The sequence below is a fragment of the Engystomops pustulosus genome, chromosome 1 (assembly GCF_040894005.1).
Source record: "Engystomops pustulosus chromosome 1, aEngPut4.maternal, whole genome shotgun sequence".
Lineage (NCBI taxonomy): Eukaryota > Metazoa > Chordata > Amphibia > Anura > Leptodactylidae > Engystomops > Engystomops pustulosus.
The window spans coordinates 82,538,826-82,559,672 of NC_092411.1; the positions used below are offsets into that span (position 1 = coordinate 82,538,826).

Sequence of the window (20,847 nt, forward strand, 5' to 3'; positions counted from 1 at the left end):
GACATAACAAGACTCATACACTAGGACTACAGATTAGCAGACCCGATGTTTGTGTACAGGGTCCAGGTTCGGCCCGACATATTGCTGGATGGGACCTAGATATATTACTAGATTGGCGGCTGAACAGCCCGCAACTAAATATGGCCCAAACCCAAACGCAAACATCCGGTCCATCTCTAAATAAGGTGCATTCCCTATTTTCCCCAGTAGTTTGTTGTTGCACCCCAATGAGCTAGATGGCAAGTACTTGAAATTAACTATTTCCCTCCTTAACACAGTCTTTTATAATGATATGTGTGCAAGACTTAATAATTTTAAATATTTAACTTTTTACATAAAAAGAGGTTTCAAAATGATACTATTTATTCAGGGTTGGGTTTATCTTATATCGGGTCCTCCACTGCTTAAGGCAACACTAATACTTCAATTTCAAGCCATATTGATCACATGCTCTACAGTTCAGTTCCATTTAAGTCAAAGGGAATTGGCACAGCCTCATGTGGCCTCTTTGAACAACTGATGAACTAAGTGAACTAAGTATGAGTCTAGAATGTGATACAAATCCTATGAAAGACTCAATCTAGTTTGAGAAGTTGGCAATGCCAAGGGACATTTTAGAAGTACCGCATTTTTCGGACTATAAGACACACCCCAGATTTAGTCTTCCAAAAAAGGAAAAATATATTTTGCACCATTTAAGATATATGTTGGTTTACAACAGCACAGCAAACACAGATCTGCTCCATCCATTCTTTTATATAAATAGCTTTTCTACATCCATTTATTCACACATATTCAGCCCAGCTACACTCATGAACATAAATAGGAACAAACTCACAGTGCTATGCACACATAGGAACACACTGGGCACTGCTACATACACTGGCCACTGATATGCACACACAAACACATACACACTCACTGGGCACTGCTTTACACAGAAACACACACACAGCCTGCTATACACACACACACACACACATAAGGACAACACTGGGCACTGCTATACACATAAAACACAACTCTGCTATACACACATAAGGAACACAGTGGGCACTGCTATACACATAAATACAAACACAGCTCTGCTACACACACATGAAATACACTGGGCACTGCTATACACAGAAACACACACACCAAAACCACCCCCCTCTTCTTCTTACCCTGTCCCAGTCCTTAAAGGGGTTTTCCCACAAAAAAGTTAGCCCTATCCACAAGATAGGGTCTTAGGTACCTCCGTCAAACCCCTTGTCGCTCGGCAAGCTTTGTCAGCTCAATAGAGATTGATGTAGCAGATCGGACATGCTTGGCGGTCTGATCCGTTCATTGTGGGGAGCGTGAGGTGTCCGATGGAGGCTCTAATCTCTAGTATACTGTGTGAAGCGCTAAGCCAGTGCCTCACCCGATCTCCATTACAGGGGTAAGTAGGGTCTGGCAGTGCTGGATCCTCCTAACCTTCAGAGTATAAGACGCAGGCGCTTTTTAGCTAGATTTTTTTTTTATAAAAAGGGAGCCCTATAGTCCGAAAAATATGGTAAGTGACAGACGGTTTACGATTCCACTGTAATAAGAGATATCTCATTATATGCAAAGGACTTATACACTTAAACATAAGCAGTGAAATTCCACTTTCTCTTTGATGTATCAGGCTTATGAATGCAAGAAGTCTATAAGAAGGTAAAGTATACATTTCAGTTACAGTTCAGAAACTTGACCTCCACTTCTGGCATCATTTATTAATAAAAGTATTTTGTGAAAAGTGTTTTAAGATGCAATACAAACTGTGATTGCTTCATATACTTAACATCCACACCCAGATTCCTACTGAACATAATGGGGCTTATTTATCAGAACACTGACATAGAAGCCCTGAAATCATCTCAAATGCTAGCACATTGCGATTATTTTCTGCTTTCTGCCACCTCCATGAAGTGGGGATGGGGGGGGGGGTGGAGATGCATGAATGTTGGTGTACTCACTGCACCCAGTGACTTTTCACACTTGATGTATCTGGCTACCGGAGGAGCAGCGGGACTATCATACCATGGCACGAGCACTGGCACATGATAAAAAACCCACAATGTATCACATTCTGTAAAGCTATATTTTAATTAATGTAGCCCTGCAAAGTAGGAAACACACTGGAAACTAGCTTTATCACAATATGCAAAAATATGAAAAAGCTCTTTAACCTGCCAGTCTGGGTATAGACACAAGAGGAACTCACAGAGATCTTGGTGAACACGTAAAGAAGTAGGGAGAGAACAGAGAGGTAAATTCGAATACGATCCCCTCCAAAACGTTTTCGTAGGTACTCCGGCATAGTCACTACCTAAGAAAAAATATAAATTAAAAAATGTCTTCCTTATTGACACCAGTACGAATGTGACAACATTTAAACAAGTTCATGTTAGTTTAAGTATCTTATTGTATACTGAAAAGTGGGGCGTGCAATATTATTCGGCCCCTTTACTTTCAGTGCAGCAAACTCACTTCAGAAGTTCAGTGAGGATCTCTGAATGATCCAATGTTGTCCTAAATGACTGATGATAAATATAATTTACCTGTCTGTCAATAGGACAACAATCAGTCGTACACTGCACAAATCTGGCCATTATGGTATAGTGGCAAGAAGAAACCCATTTCTCAAATATATCCATAACAAGTCTTGTTTAAAGTTTCCCAGAAGCCACCTGGGAGAGACCAAACATGTGGATGAAGGTGCTCTGGTCAGATGAAACCAAAATCGAACTGCTTGGCCACAATGCCAAACAGTATGTTTGACGTAAAAGCAACACAGCTCATCACACATGGTGGTGGCAGCATAATGGTTTGGGCCTATTTTTCTTGGTTACAATTGATGGGAAGATAGATAGAGCCAAATACAGGACCGTTCTGAATGAAAACCTGTTGGAGTCTGCAAAAGACCAGAGACTGGGATGGAGATTTATCTTCCAACAAGACAATGGGGCACATTTACTAAGAATGTGGGAAACTGCACTAAAAGTGCTCTGCCTGTATATAATGTTGGGTGCAACAGAGTCATTAAGAACGTGCGCCAGAAATCATGAATCTGTCACTTCTCTGCACTGGCCCGACAGTCTACCAACTTTTTTGTGGTGCACCTTTAACATAGGGTGTGCAGCAGACTTTGCATGTTAAATCAGATGTACGGACCAACAGAGCGCCGGAACGCCCCCTAATTTGTGTCGAAAAGTGGCTAGTGCAGATAAAACTAATAGAGATATAGACGTCGCTGCAGTTTTCTACTGCTCACGTGCTAGCCGCAGGAGCGGGACCGGGTCTCCAGGGGTCAGACACACGGGTCCCTAGGGAGAAGGGAGATGGGTTTATTACTGCTTCTGCCTTCTCCGCTCCTCACAGCATCACGCTGAAAGAGTGTGATGAATAGCAGAGAAGAGCTCACACTGCCGCTGGCTCTAAAGACTCAGTGGTCACATGACCACTGGGTCTAAAGAGTTAATCAGTGGTGGTCGTTTCCCCCTGTAACTGAGACTCTTATAGCTGCCCCATTACAGGGGAAAACTTGTAAAAGAAAAAGAATAAAGTAAAATTTCTGCCAGGGCTCTTTCATGACCTCATGTGGGACAAAAATATTAACCAATATTCATAAAAATAAATTCACATTTCCCCATATAATAAAAAAAAAAAATTCCCCGCTGCACTACAAAAAACACCGGCAAAGTCGCCCCATTTGCCCGAGACTATACATATTATATATTAAAAAGACTGAAAAAAAAAAAAGTACTATAAATTACAAAAAAATACTTTTTTTCCACTTTTAACCCCAAATAAAAATGAAAAAAAAATGTATAAACTTTTATTATGTTCCCCAAAAACACCGCAAATTTTTTTAAGGTAGCACACAAAATTAAATTATTTTCATGCATTGTGAACCAAACATACATTGAGAATACTGTAGCTACAGTGATGCAGAAACATATCTTGTTTCTGCATCAGCTATATATATATTCTGTATATAACATGAATGGCATGAGATAGAAGTTGTTTACAGTAATAAACAATAAAATGAACAAAGTAGATTTAGAAGAAACAGCCATTAACTCACCCCTGCTTTCACATAGATTGGAACGAAGATCCATCCTAGAATGACGACGATGACCAGTGCCTGAGAAAACATTAGGTCCAAATATTATTAAGCAGTTTCTAAGCTTTGTTTTATTCTGTGAAACATGCTATTATCACACCACCCATGAAATGCTGCAAATATAGACAATAATCTTTCTGGAGGCTAGTGAACCCGAGTTCCCTCCATCCAAAATTGGGCAATGCTCTTTAGTACTTTAATCTTTAATCAAAATATACTGTGGCTCATATGTAGAGGAATTTTTTTTATTTTAAATGGAATTTGTCACTACTATTTATTGTACCTATCTGAACTGCTATGTTAGTAGGGTAATACACACACATGTGCCCCATGCTTTTATTTTCCATCTACTCCTGTCGTGTCAAAACTTTGCTTTAGAAATATACATATTCGCCTTGAGGGGGGATTTGCAGAGCACCACAGACACAACTTCACAGTAATGACATTTCCTGATACTCTTCCACTGCCTTTTCTCATTCTTCCCCTTCAGCTACTTCACTCCTGGTTCCAGCAATATGTGTAGCTGGAGGCCTGAGGTGCTCTGCCAAAGCACTTCAGCCTAATTTGAATATTTCTGGAGTGGTGTTTTGGCATTGAAGAAGCAATATAATTAGGGAGATATCCATATAGTATGAATAGTATGTATATACTGATAATCAATGAACATACAATAGCCTTTCTAAAGGCTTAATATTTAACCCCTTGAAGACCTATAAAAGAGTAGTAAGTAATGACATAGTAAAGGGGGTATGGAGAGGGCTTATGGACTGAGCCTTCTCTATAAAAATCAGGTGTTAACCATTTAAAAACTTATGGTAGCATCTGCAACAGACCCTTCTGGAGGCTGGGTCTTTTAGACATCTAGTATATTTCAAATATACACTCACCGGCCACTTTATTAGGTACACCATGCTAGTAACGGGTTGGACCCCCTTTTGCCTTCAGAACTGCCTCAATTCTTTGTGGCATAGATTCAACAAGGTGCTGGAAGCATTCCTCAGAGATTTTGGTCCATATTGACATAATGGCATCACACAGTTGCCGCAGATTTGTCGGCTGCACATCCATGATGCGAATCTCCCGTTCCACCACATCCCAAAGATGCTCTATTGGATTGAGATCTGGTGACTGTGGAGGCCATTTGAGTACAGTGAACTCATTGTCATGTACAAGAAACCAGTCTGAGATGATTCCAGCTTTATGACATAGCGCATTATCCTGCTGAAAGTAGCCATCAGATGTTGGGTACATTGTGGTCATAAAGGGATGGACATGGTCAGCAACAATACTCAGGCGTGGCGTTGCAACGATGCTCAATTGGTACCAAGGGGCCCAAAGAGTGCCAAGAAAATATTCCCCACACCATGACACCACCACCACCAGCCTGAACCGTTGATACAAGGCAGGATGGATCCATGCTTTCATGTCGTTGACGCAAAATTCTGACCCTACCATCCGAATGTCGCAGCAGAAATCGAGACTCATCAGACCAGGCAACGTTTTTCCAATCTTCTACTGTCCAATTTCGATGAGCTTGTACAAATTGTAGCCTCAGTTTCCTGTTCTTAGCTGAAAGGAGTGGCACCCGGTGTGGTCTTCTGCTGCTGTAGCCCATCTGCCTTAAAGTTCGACATACTGTGCGTTCAGAGATGCTCTTCTGCCTACCTTGGTTGTAACGGGTGGCGATTTGAGTCACTGTTGCCTTTCTAGCAGCTCGAACCAGTCTGCCCATTCTCCTCTGACCTCTGGCATCAACAAGGCATTTCCGCCCACAGAACTGCCACTCACTGGATGTTTTTTCTTTTTCGGACCATTCTCTGTAAACCGTAGAGATGGTTGTGCGTGAAAATCCCAGTAGATCAGAAATTTCTGAAATACTCAGACCAGCCCTTCTGGCACCAACAACCATGCCACGTTCAAAGGCACTCAAATCACCTTTCCTCCCCATACTGATGCTAGGTTTAAACTGCAGGAGATTGTCTTGACCATGTCTACATGCCTAAATGCACCGAGTTGCCGCCATGTGATTGGCTGATTAGAAATTAAGTGTTAACGAGCAGTTGGACAGGTGTACCTAATAAAGTGGCCGGTGAGTGTATGGTGATATTGCAACACTAGCGATCAGACCAACTAGGGTTCAGGTAAAAGGTTCAGGTTCATTAAGGGGTTGATAAGTATAAATATGCATTATAATATATTTTTCAACAGAATTCAAACATTATTCCACAAAACATATATGATATATATATCTCTGGATCCAAGTCTGAATGAATTTTTCTCGTTCAGTAGCCTCTAGTAGTCCCAAACTGAGTCTTTATAAATGTTCTACAAAGCAAAAGTAAACTAGACACAAATAACCTGCTCTATATCATATACTTAATGCATCACGTACATAATTTCTGCTAAGCATCTACTCTTATTCATCCAGATGGAAACTATGGCTTCTAAAGGAAGTACTCTGCAATATATCATGACTCATTAGTTCATTCTACGCTGTAAAATAACTATATCTGAACACTAAATTGATTTTGAGCTTTAACTATGTCCCGTTGATAGAGATTAGTAAGGATCCATACTAGCAAATCATTAAACGTTCATGACTGTATGTTTTACATATTTATGATGATCGGAAGGAAATCGTACTAAACCCTTTACTATGCCACTAATGCCTCACGCACGGTGCAAGTTATATATACAAAATCTGTGTGACAGTCACTAGTTACTACTATGAAATGTGCTAATATATGGTGGCATAAAGAGTCACAAGAACAGGCAAGGTTTATTAATAGTGTTGCACATGCTGATGCAGTCTCTCTTCTAGGGTGTCATAACCAATTTATCCTTTGTAAGTATAAAAAAGGCCGATATAAATTAGTTTTGTTTCTAATCTCTAGAAGTCAAAATATGAAGTGGGAATGCAGGGCTAGTATGCTGTTAGCAGAGTAAGGAGGAGTAAGGGAATAAAATAGTTAATGAATCCTTTCGTGACCCAGGGTCATTGGTACCTGAATGTCCAGGTCAAATGGTTTCTTTTTTAATCACAAGTGAGACTTTTACTTGATTGGATAGTTTTATTAATTACATGTTTTTTGTTTGTATACAAATGACTAAATCTGTGAAAAACTAATTTTTTTTTGTAATTTTTCCCATGACATTATTTTTATACGTAGTAATAAGAATAAGGCAGAGTAGAAAAGTGGAAGAGTAGGTTGCAGGAGAGCCAGAAATGAAGGAACACCATAATAAATAATGGTGTCATACAAAATAGAGGTGATCTTGCCATTACCTGTATACTAGTTGAGTCTACACAGCTTTAGAGAAGAATGTGTGGTTTCTTCCAGGCTGTAGCTATAGATTGCTTGGTTCCCAGGAAAAGAAGGATATTAGATGATGTGAGGCATCAATCTTGCCTTGTCTCCCAAGGGAATTTGACGAGGTTTGTGCCCCACAATTGAGTAGATAAGGTTACAGACCCTAATCCCAAGGCATTTAGGCTGGACAGTAAATTAGTTTTATTTTTGAACACTTTTGATTAATTTACCCTGTTGTTGAATTTGCAATATTTGAACCAAAAAAATGACTATGTTTGGCAATTTAAAGTTAAAGGGGTATTCCAGGAATATGAAAGTCTGATAAAAAAAAACCCATGATGATACAAATAAATGAATATAACAAAACTAAATGACATTAGTTACTAAATGGAGCTTAAATTGTTTGATTTTATGTTTCACAAAATTTTATGGCCTCTCTAAAGTATGCAGAGTTATCAACAAGATGGCCGCCACTGGAAACTACAAGTCCCATGACCCTTAAGTTCTCAGTAACTCTTTCTACCTCTTATGCTCTGTTCCCAGTGATGACCTAACAGGCTGTCCTGCTCTGTTACCAATAATACATGCACTGCAACCAACCGACTACAGCCAAACATAGTAATGATCACATGACCTGCCCAGACAGGTGCAGGACATGTGATATGGACATGTGACCAGCGGCCATCTTCTGTCCTGTGTCTGCTCCATGCAGAGGAAATTAATGGACTGATTAAAGGGCCAGTAGAATTTTAATTCTTCATTACAGTCTATGTTGACAGCATTTTCAGATAAGGGGAGCAAATAACAACTAACTACACATTAGCTTATATTTAAGTACCCATTTGTTTATGGATTATACTGATTCCTAGAATACCCCTTTAAAGTTCATATTGTTGGACACTATTAGAGAACAATTATGATGCCAAAGAATTGTTACTGCTTCATTAGAATGTGTGTCACTGTGTATAATGATAGACTGCTATCAATCCCAATCTCATGGTCAATTCTATATCACAACTGTTCAGTACTTCAAAATCTTACATTCCATTCGAAGCCTCCAATGACAATCCCACCAGCTGCGGCTGTACCTGCCAGACCAACAAAGTGACCACTTCCAATGTTACTTGCAAAAAGAGAGGCTCCAATCTAAAAGACAAAGAAAAAGTAGTTAATTCTCAGAGATAGAACTAAAGGGCTTGGCTTTGGGGCTTGATTGTTAAAGTGACTTGGGTGTCAGGTCCCTATGTCACCACTAGAGGGGGACAGGTTCAATGCTACATGACTGTTGCTATTTACTAGATAAAAGGTAAAAGGCAATAGCTAGTAAAAGGTTGGCACATAAAATGAGACTGCTCGGAATAGGAGTAAATCTGTGTACCTGGGTAAGCAAATTTCTCAGTGATAGAAAGCAAAGGGTCGTCATTAATGGCACATTCTCAGTTTGGGTTGATGTTACCAGTGGAGTCCCACAGAGGTCAGTATTGGGGCACTTCTTGCTATTATTTTTATTAATGACTTATAGAGTGTTTACACAATCAAGTTTCAATATTTGCAGATGATACTAAGCTGTGTAAAGTAATTAATACTGAGGTCGATAGTTTAGCATTACATAGAGATTTGTGGAAGCTGTGGGAATGGGCAGGGAAAAGGTTTGTGAGGTTTAATGTAGATAAATGTAAAGTTATGCACTTGGGCCCTGGAAACAAAAAGTACAATTATGTTGTAAACAGTCAATTACTTGGTAAAACTGTAGCTGAAAAAGACTTGGGGGCATTGGTGGAGGGTAAACTTTATTTTAGTGACCAGATTCAAGCAGCTGCTAATAAAGCTAATTAAATTATGGGATGTATCAAGAGGGGAATAGATTTTAACAATAAGGACATAAATTTGCCCTTATACAAATCACTGGTCAGACTACACATGGTATATTGTGTATAGTGTTGGCCAGTATATAAAAAGGACATAGTTGAAATGGAATGGGTGCAGAGGAGAGCAACCAAGATTATTAGGAAAATGGGGGGACTAGACTACAAAGGACAGATTACATTTGGATACAATGTACAAATACCTGAACAAGTACCTGAGTACAAGGATCTCTCCAAAGGTCTTTTTATAACAAGACCTGTGAGCAGGACAAGGGGGCATCCTCTACGCCTAGAGGAGAGACAGCTCTACAATCGCCATAGACGGGGCATTTTTTACTGTAACAGCAGTCAGACTATTGAACTCTCTGGTTGTTATGGCGGCTACTTTGTACATGGACTGGAAACCTTTCTGGAGAACAACCTTTTATAATATGATACTATGTCTTTGTATTTTTATTTAATTATACACAAAAATGTACATATATAGTAATAAAGACAAAGAAAATATTGGAAAAACGTATTGAAATGTCCTTCTTAATAAAGAAAACAGCGTTGACCATTTATCATAGAACATCCAAAGCTTAGAAAAGCTTGCAGAATCCAGTATCTAGTATAGTATCTATAGTATCTAGAGGAAAGCACACAAAAAATTTCATAACAAAATCTTATTGTAAAACCTCTAAGATGCAGAACCATTTGTGAATCCATTACATCCCTACGTGACCCATCTGACCCATGGTTTTAAAGTCCACAGCATTGCCGCAGACAACTGAACTCTCCCTCTGCCATCAGTACTTGAAATCATACCTCCAAGCCAGCCCAAAGTTGTCTTCTAATTCTCTCCACTGGAAAGTTGTAACAACATTGACAGCCCTCTTATGAACAGTTGTGTCAACTACAAACATAATCTTCAATGCACATCAAAATGTATAGTGTCATAAATTCAGTAGAGGGAGAAGAGCAATCCTTTTCACATAAAGCAGAATTAACTAAAGTAGGTAGCTTAGCATGCTTGCTGTTAAGCAATGCCACTAGGTCACTAGGTTCGGTCACATCTTTGTCGAACTCCCAGCGAATATAAAAGGTCCTTAATTTCAATATCTGATTTGTGGTGTCCAAGCAATAAACAGTGAATAGAGAAGGCAACAGACAACTACATTCCCTGTTTAGTGCTCAGTCCAACAGAGGACAGTTTGTGGCGGCCCTGGCTGTTGAATATCTTCAAAACAAGTATGGATGACCTATACTTTTCCTAGATTTTCAATATTTGTTGGCCAGAAAACCCCTTTAAAGGAAATCAAGAGGTCGAAATCTGTAGAAGAACATTCATTAAAGTAGGTTCAATAATGTAATAATGCTTATTTTAGCCATAATTTCAAGTTTTTTTGTTCAGAATCTGTTTCATTTTTTAGATTAAAATCAACTTTGTAATATTGTGTATATTATTTTCAATAGATCAGTTAACATCACACTTTCAAATATGGTATGGCAATGCTGTGTGTCCAAAATGTTATTAATTTCTCCAATTTTATCTATTGAGCCTTTGTTGCCCTTCTATAAAAGACCTTTCATATAAAATAATCTGCCATATTCTGTTACATAATCAAAATTTATAAAATGATCTGTATAATTTTTACACTATATGTGAAAATATACAATGCTACAACAGCTCACAGACCTGCAGTTGATTCCGCTGGCATAACTCAAATCACCATACACTGGGAGTGGCATAAGATGGGATAGAAGTAATGAAGATAAAACACAATGCATGTACGTTATTCCACACACGTCTTACTATTTTGTAATATATTATATTGAGTACAGTTGTAGATATATGGCCTCTCATCTCAAGCTATATCTTGCTGTTTATACAACATTAACCATGTAGCCTTATTGCATGTATCACAATTTAGTAATCTTTGTTGCAATACAATTATAAGCACTTTTATTATTTTATTACACTTACTTAGTATGTTATTATTTACACCACATAACTTTCAACCTTAAAAGGGTTGTACAAAGTTTGATTGGTATACCCTATCCACAAGACAACGAATAATAATCTAATCTGTGGCACCCTCCAGCAATCACTAAAATGGACAGCCACATGAACAGGGTTTCTCTATATGTGATGGAGCGGCAAAACAAGCAGATTGCTTGGCTACCCCCACACTCTTATGGACAGTGAATACACAGTGAATATAAAGTTGGCCTTCTGCTCTATCAATTAGTGAGAATGGCCCCTCCCCCACCCCACCAATCTCAGCACCACCAAACTGGGAAGGCTCCTTGAGTAATGCATGGGCATGCCAGTGTGATTGTGTTAAGATGAATGGTCCAATCTTTTTACTTTTTACTAAGCACTACAGTACATACTACTAGGTGCAACAGTTATGCTTGGTATTGACACTATTCCCCATTCACGTGCATAGGGCTATGCTGAATACAGGCCACCTGAAGAATATAAACATGATGTCATTGGCCTTTAGAGCAGCACAACTGCTTCTATAGGCTGAAAATGATCACTTGTACTACGTAAGGGTCCTAAGGGTCCCAAATAGTAGATAATAATATTATATATAGTGCCAACAGATTACACAGCGATGCACAAAGCATGACAAATTGGTCCCTGTCCCCATGGGGTTCACAATCTAAACAACCTACCAGTATGTTTTTGGAGTGTGGGAGGAAACAGTAGGACCTGGAGGTAGCAAACATGGAGAGAACATACAAACTCTTTGCAGATGTTGACCTGGGTGGGACTAGAACCCAGGAATCCAGTGCTGCAAGGCAGAAGTGCTACTTACTCCATCATGTAGATTCTACAAACATATCTTCCCTGATCCATAATCAGATAACTTTATTACTTTTGATTAATATGTTATTATCATTGATTTTTTTTATTAAAGGCTTTTTTTGGAAAAGCCTTTGTGGGTGGGAGTTGTCAAGGACCAGAAGTATAGGAGCAAAGTGGACATCAGAAGGTAAGAACATTTTTTTTTTTTTAGCACCCCTGCCCTAGCGCCCAAATGGTTTTGCAGAATTCCAGGAAAACCTGTAGGTTTATTAAATATTTAACAGAAACCAAACTCTACAAGACTAGGCATGATTTATTAAAAAATAGTAATAATAAGAACTACATAAGGAAGCAGAATCATGTGTAATTTGTGCTGCCATAAATCAAGACTGATAAAAAATACAGTAACATGAACAAAGAGCATGATAAAAATAAAGGCTATAACAATATTAAAAAGGAATTTTCAATACAATACAAAACAAGGACCTTCCTGTCCAAAGATCAGCCAGCATAAAAAATTTACATAAACAGCTTAACACAGGACTAAACAAGAAACAAAGAAATGACCAGCAAATAACAGGAAATCAGGAAAGCCTGGAAGAATTATATTCATAGGACAATGTGGTGTCGAAAATTTACATCCAACTAAACAGAAAAAACACCATAACACATATATGGCACAAATATCTATAGAGACCCATCACCATAAAAATCCAGTGTAATCTGCAAGTAGCGTGTTATAAAACAGGAGGCAGGGGCGTAACTAGGAGAGGCAGGGTCCCATAGCAGACTTCTGAATGGGGTCCCTCACACATATACACATACATACAGTGCCATATAGTGCCATATAAAGATGTACAGCATATATACACAAATACAGTATAAACACATACAGCATATATACACATCACAGATACACACACATATACATCACATATATGTTATATACATATTATGCTGTACAATGTGCAGAATTAAATATAATGGTGCACATTCTCCATTCTTTGGTGCCATGTGGCTGCTACCACTGTAGTTATGCCACTGGAAAGAGAAGTGGAGCAGATTGATATATTTATATATATTTCCGTGAAAGATTCAACATGACTTTCTTTATTTTCTAAATTGAAATTTCAGTTTTTTTATGCCGATAAGTCCAAAAGGTGGTCCTTGCTAGCTGGTCCCCAAACGATTGGTCTGCACTTCCTTGACAGTCCTTTAAGCACGTCCTTTGCGGAACTATAATAGATGCGCCACTTGACATGTCCACAGCCTCCTGCTCAGACACCTAACTGAACTCACTAACTCTTAAAAGGTCCGCTAACTTTAACAGTAGCAACTGAAGAGATATTTACAATGCAGTTAAAAAGGTATGACCAGTTCACATTATCACTGGTATTAAAAAGAAATTAGAGGGTTGTCAACTTTCAGAAAATAACTGATACGGTTTGAGTAATGAAAAGTTATACAATTTTCCAATATACTTTCTGTATCAACTCCTCACAGCATTATAGATCTCTGCTTGCTGTCATTCTATCTTCATTCTGTCATTCTGTCTTCGCTTACTTCCTGGGAATAAAAACTCTGTCCATGGTCATGTGATGTTACAGTTACTTGGCTCATTATAACATATAGCTTTGATTACTCTCTGTGAAACTAATGAGCTATGCTCCTGTGTGATGTAATCTGACAGGGGACAGAGTAAAAGAGCTTCCAATAGAATGACAGAAAGCAGAGATCTAGAAAACTGTGAGGAACAGATACAGAAAGTATATTAGAAAACGCTATAACTTTACATTTCACAAACAATATCAATTATTTGCTGAAATTGGACAACCCAGTTTTACTAAATAGCACAGCTTGGCAAGCACTACTCATCACACCTGTCACCTGTAAAAACGGCATTAGGAGCTGCTCGAACTGCCCCCTCATGAATACACCCGACCCCTTAGAGCAGTGGTGGCGAACCTATGGCAGTGGTTTGCCATCACTGCCTTAGAGCGTGACCCGGTGTTTCTATTGTACAGCGCGGCAGTGTCTGCTAGCGTTATCAGAGGTTTACGATAACGCTAGCAGTGTCACACTGCGGCATCTTTTGTAGCACTAGGAGCTCCTAGTGCTGTTTGTACAGGTGACAGGTCCTCTTTAAGATCTATTTATATTAAGCTCCAAAAGGGTTTTCACATGCAGACCTCTTAAGATTTAATAAGGGTTTTACATTATCCTTCCCAGGGGCGTAACTAGGAGAGGCAGGGCCTCATAGAAGACTTCTGAATGTGGCCCTCTTAAAAATTTACATATTACACTCACAAATGTACATATTTACACACGCATTTATATATATAAACCTGCAGTTCTTCACTCATACACACATATTTATACATTCACACATATACACAAATATAGAGCATATACATATCACATACAGTATATACACAACATACAACATATATACATACAGCATATACACATCACAAATACATACACATATACAATATATAAACATTACATATATGTTATATACATAATATGCTGTACAATGTACAGCATAATGGGGCACATTTACTAAGGGTCTGCGGACCGCGACTCTGTCGGGTTTCCCGACTATTTCTGTTCTGCGCTGAATCGCACAGAGGATTGTGTCGCACACGATCGGATTGTGGCGCCTCCGCGACGGCTTGCATGCGACACAAATCAGGGGGCGTGGCCGTTGGACAACCGGACTGATTCGGACAAACCACAGAATTTAAAATTCAAATTGTGTCACAAGATCAGCACTCACATACACCGGGAAAAAGATGGTGAACTCCGGCGGACCTGTGCGGGGAAGCGACACATTCAAGAAATAAGTGAATCGCGGCAGCTCCGAATCCTCGGCGGACATTCCGGATCGGCAGACAAAATGGGACGGGTAAGTAAATGTGCCCCAATATGTATATAAAGGTGCACATTCTATTTTATTTTATTTATTTTCCTTTTACTATTATAGGACCTGTTGCATCACATATAACATGTACTAACTATAGAAACTATATACTGTACTTTGATGCACAGATTTCTGACTAACTTTTAATGAATCTGAAAAATGTTTTAGCATGCAGCAAACAACCGTAACAAAAGCTTCAAAATACTACAGCTTTATATAAACATCAAAATATCTACACTTGACATATATAAATAGATTTTATGGTATGTTATTCTTATAAAGACAAATTGAGGCTATAGAGAAATGAGAGAAATGAGAATATAAGAGACCAGACATTGATGTAGGGCTCTTTAACAGACTCCTTTAAATTTTTCACTCTTTTTTTCATTGCGGCCAATTGGTAAGATCAATTTATATTTGCTCATTTATGTACACTTGGCATCCCAGAAATGTAGATATTTTTGCTAATTTATTAAACTCACATGCTTTCCATTTCCTTCTGATCCTTCTTGAGATTCATCTAGTCCTTCATTGCAGTCCAGCTGTGTTTAATTAAACTGATTGGAATTGATTAGGAAAGGCACACAACCCAAGTTCACTCTGGCTGAGCTCCAGAGATGCAGTAGGGAAATGGAAAAAAGTTCCATGTATACTCTGGGTTGGGAGTGTGTGTGTGTGTGGTGGGGGGGTGGGGGGGGTGGCAGGTGGCTATATACTCCGGGGGAGGGGGGGCAGTCTGGCTATATACTGCAGGGGAGGGGACAAGTTGGCTAAATACTCCAGGGGAGGGGGGGCAGGCTGCCTATATACTCCAGGGGGGGGGGGGGGGGTGCTGGTTATATACTCCTGGGGGGCTGGCTATGTACTACAGGGGGGGAGGCTGGCTATATACTACAGGGGGGGCATTCTGGCTATATACTACAGAGGGGGCAGGCTGGCTATATACTCCAGGGGTGGCAGGCTGGCTACATACTACAAGGGGGGCAAGCTGGCTATATACTACAGGGGGGCAAGCTGGCTATATACTACAGGGGGGCGGGGGCTATATACTACATGGGGAGAAGGCTAGATTTATTTAGTCTGGAAAAGAGACGACTACGAGGGCACATGATTAATTTATTTAAATATATGAATGGACCATACAAAAAATATGGTGGTAAGTTGTTTCAGATTAAATCAAATCAAAAGGACGAGGGGGCACTGTCTCCGTTTGGAGAAATCAAGGTTTAATCACCGGAGGCGACAGGGCTTTTTTACTATTAGAACTGTCAATCTGTGGAATAGCCTGCCTCAGGCGCTGGTAACCGCAGGGACAGCAGAGAGCTTCAAGAAGGGTTTACACCTAAATAACATTGATGGTTATGTTATGCAGAATTGTTTCCCCTAAATCCCTTCCTCATGCAATCCCTTCCCTTCCTTGGTTGAACTTGATGGACAAGTGTCTTTTTTCAACCGTATAAACTATGACTATGGCTATATACTGGGGCGGCTGGCTGGCTATATAGATAGGGGCATGAGACTGGCTGGCTATGTACTATGTGTCTGATAATGCTGTATGTGGATGTACATTCTCTATATTATATACTATATATATATATTATATAAGACAGTGTCTTATATTAATTTTTGCTCCTAATAAGGTCTTATTTTCAGGGGATGTCTTATTTTTCCATTAACAAGAATTTACATTTATCATTGAACAAAAAATCAACTTCTCTAACATTCCTATAATTCTCCAAACTCAGAATTTCATGCTGTATTTCTTGTGACTCCATTTCTATTAGAATCATTGGCCCCAGTCTCTCATGTTTAGTAAAAGCACTTTCCATAAATGACTCTTCTTATCCTGGTAGCTGCTGGTATCACATTTGCAGCACAACAGTCAGTGATTTTATACCATGAATTCTTTCCCATGTCACAACCTTGTGCAGCATCTAAAATATTTACTAATACTAATGTACGGTGTGGGGGTGGGGGGAGCTGCTGCAATGGCGGCCGCTGGGTCTTATTTTCAGGGGAGGCCTTATATTTCTAAGCCTGAACAAAATTGTACTAGGTCTTATTTTTGGGGGATGTCTTATTTTAGGGGAAACAGGGTATATTATAGTATATTGATGGGTCACAGTGTATTATCTGTATATGCCGGGGGCACTTTGCTGTTATCTAGGGGACATTAAATTGACAGTGATTTATTTAGGGGCGGAGTGTGGAGATGTTCTCCAGAGGCCATAGTCGCCTGGGTGGCAAATTCTGCAGAGATAAGTAACGGTCTGGAGAAGTTTCCATGACTTTCTCTACCAGATGTATCGGACCAACACAGACATAGAAGGGGACAGCTGCAACCTAACAGTGAGTGATGTCTGTGCCTGAGTGCAGCCCAGATGTGCAGTACATGTAATGCTGGTATATACTAATGCAGTGGTTCTCAACCTTTCTAATGCTGTGACCCCACAATACAGTTCCTCATGCTGTGGTGACCCCAAACCATGCAACTCGCAGTAAAAACACAGTAAAATTGCGGCTCTGATGGCTTTAGGCGACCCCCGGGTTTGGTCGTGGAATTCATTAGGATTGGCACTAATTCAGCCACGTTTTGGGGAGGGCGCATTTTTGCTTGTCTACCTAGGGCACCAAAATAACTTGTCCCTGCCCTGTCTCCCAGTCTATGAGAAATAAGATTCTCTGGTCTGATGAGACGAAGATTGAAATTTTTGGTGTTAATTCTAAGCGGTATGTGGGCAGAAAACCAGGCACTGCTCATCACCTGCCAAATACAATCCAGGTGTGGATTGTGCAGGTGTTTTTCAGCTGCAGGCACATGATGGCTGGATGCAATTGAAGGCCAAGTACAGAGATATCCCTGATGAAAATCTCTTCCAGAGTGCTCAGGACCCTGCGACGAAGGTTCACCTTCCAACAAGACAATGACCCTAAGCACAGACTTGAAAATGGCTTCCACCAACGTTCACCATCCAACCTGAGGGAACTGAACAGGATCTGCAAAGAAGAATGGCAGAGGACTCCCAAATCCAGGTGTAAAAAATTGTTGCATGATTCCCAAAAAGACCCATAGCTGTACTAGCTCAAAGCCGCTTCTGCTCATGCTGAGCAAAGGGTCTCAATAATTATGACCATGTGCTATTTCAGTTTTTCAGGTTTAATAAATTAGCAAAAATATATGCATTTCTGTTTTTGGCAGTGTACATTATTGAGCAAAAAAAAATAAATAAATAACTTCCTTGATCTTACTAATTGGGTGCAATGAAACAAAGAGTGAATACTTTCCTTAGCCACTGTAGACCACTATAATGCCAGGAAACACCTTAGCGGAGTGGAGACAGGGCTATCCTCATCTGGGTTTTGAGCTATTATAAGAAACCAGTAACAGAGACCAATGGTAAAAAGGCATCACAAAGAGTCATTGTAGGCTAGGCAGATGACTTGGGGCTGCAAGAAGCAGAGGGAGGTTAAGGTGATGATCAGATCATAATAAGAACCACAAGTAGACATAAAGGGTGAGCATAGTGGGAGAAAATGTAAACTGGAAGAGCTAGCCCAGAGAAATTAGAGAAGTGTGTTGGAGAGAAGTCAAGTCCATTGCCACAGTACCAGTACCCAATTTGAAATGACTAAGAACACGTAGAATTTTTCTCTGATTAAAGTTTTTTGTGTCCTAAAACTTTGAATATCCCACTTGTGGTAAAAAACAACTTGCACCTGCTTTATTTTATTCAGGCCAGAAGATGGTGCCAACACGTTGCCTTTGCAGAGTTTCAGATGGGACAGAGGAGCCAGTGTTTTGGTTTATCAAGGAACAAGTAGTCAAGTCTCCTGTAGAGACTGTGTGTAATTTGTTTCTGAGTGGCAAAAAAGTTAATATCTTGTTATTGAAGAGAGAAGATCATTTTGAATATCCATGTAGCTATCAGCTGCAGTTTCTCTGTACACCTTAACGACCCTACAATTACAGGGTCAGAGGGCAAGCTTTTATGTCATTTTACAACTCATGTTACACACGTGATCTGATTCTTAACTGTAGTTTATTACTTGCTTTATTATAGTGCATTTATTTCTGACATATAGAGTATAATTGATTGTAGCCTCCATCATTTTCTATGTAAATTAAAAACATAAGGCTCGATTTACACACAATATAACATGCAGATTACAAATATAATTTGGTGGAATATAAATACCACGTCATGCAATGTAGCATTACGCCACAATCAATGAATTCACTAGCTAGAAAAAAATTTCTTTACATACTTTCTGTTGTTGTCAGTGTATATTCTGCTTATACAGACAGGCTGGTGACAAGTGGAAAACAGAATATATAGCTGCCTGAGGCACCATTGTAGTGGAGACTTCATACTGCAACCAATCAACACTGGCCCAAATTTATTAATAGTGAGGCAGTTTACCTCAATACTGTGCATAGTGCACCCGATTCATAGGGACTGCATGCGGCCCACCCAAAGTACATGCACTGAGTGCACCGTTTTCTTTTTCTGGTGCACTCAGTTTAACATACATGTGGCACAATTATGTCAAATTTCCCCTTAGGTGAAACACCCCTTTAGGTGCACTGTATTGTGCTGTGGCAAGAATAGTGCAACCGCAACACAATACTGTCAGAAACATTTCATAAATATATGCACAACCAGTTTGCTGACGGAGACTGCTTTATTAAGGTGGCCCACTGTGTCTGATAATGCTGTATGGTAAAGCCATGATCCACAAACACATACAACATCCATGTTTCTAGTTGAATCAAGTCTGATGCCTGTGAGCAGACTTATTTTTTATCCAGCAGCTATCCTTTCTTAAAGGGGTTTTTCCACAAAGGCAAATTAGGCCCTATCCAAGATCTCTGTCAGCTCCATAGAGCAGAACGGTCATGCACAGCCATCTGCTCCATTAGTCTGAGGAGCGGCGAGGGGTTGGTCGGACCCCTCGTTTTAGCAGTCTGTGAGGGTCTCGACTCTGAGACCCCCACTGATCAGCAGGTGAGGTCCTATCCAGTGGATAGGGCCTAACTTGCCTTCATGGGAAAACCCCACTGATCAGCAGGTAAGGTCCTATCCAGTGGATAGGGCCTAACTTGACTTCATGGGAAAACCCCTTTAAACTTTAGCTATAGGTGGGGGCACATTCTGAAATGCCTGCTTTGGGTACAAAGACAGTTTTTACCCCCAGTGCATATGGAAAAGCTTTGACAGAAGGCAAGGGCCTAAGAAAACTTTTTTTATGAAGGGACTGAACTTTTGCACATTAGCAGAACAGTCCGTATATCTTTTATTAAAAAGGGAGTCTACGGCCCCTTCTACACTAGCGAGTGTGATGCGATGAACTCGCATCACACTCGCAACGCAAGCTGCCGGGAACGAACGGCCCGAACGCTGCACCGCGGGAGTGAACTCAGCATGTCAGTTCACTCCCGCGGTGCAGCGTTCGGGCCGTGCGTTCCCGGCAGCTTGCGTTGCGAGTGTGATGCGAGTTCATCGCATCACACTCGCTAGTGTAGAAGGGGCCTACCACTTCCACCAGCTTTTAACATCCTGTTATAGGGAAATGCACTGAGATTCCCAGCATACCTTTAGTATGTGTGTCCATTATGCCATTTCTAAGATATTCCCAGTTTAATCTATATTCTAATGAGGCAGTTGGTGCACTTGTTACTGTTGCTATACCTTACAGCATACTCTCCTCTAAGCAACTCCAATAAGGGACAGTAAAATATGCTGGGTAGTGAATCCTGACCTTAATGCTGCTAGAAAGCCCTGAAATATGTTTCCACTAAATATGTTTACTGTCTAAAA

General features: G+C 40.0%; 1 protein-coding gene across 1 annotated transcript in view; it reads right to left on the minus strand.

Annotated features, from left to right (window-relative positions):
- The window catches only part of SLC5A1 (solute carrier family 5 member 1), a 59,557-nt gene that overhangs the window by 22,375 nt on the left and 16,335 nt on the right, over window positions 1–20,847 (minus strand). The window contains exons 3-5 of the mRNA XM_072145596.1: window positions 8,485–8,589; window positions 4,094–4,153; window positions 2,231–2,335 (exon numbers count right to left, since the gene is read on the minus strand). Of these exons, the coding sequence (XP_072001697.1) occupies window positions 2,231–2,335; window positions 4,094–4,153; window positions 8,485–8,589 (270 nt within the window). The remainder of the gene's footprint in view (window positions 1–2,230; window positions 2,336–4,093; window positions 4,154–8,484; window positions 8,590–20,847) is intronic.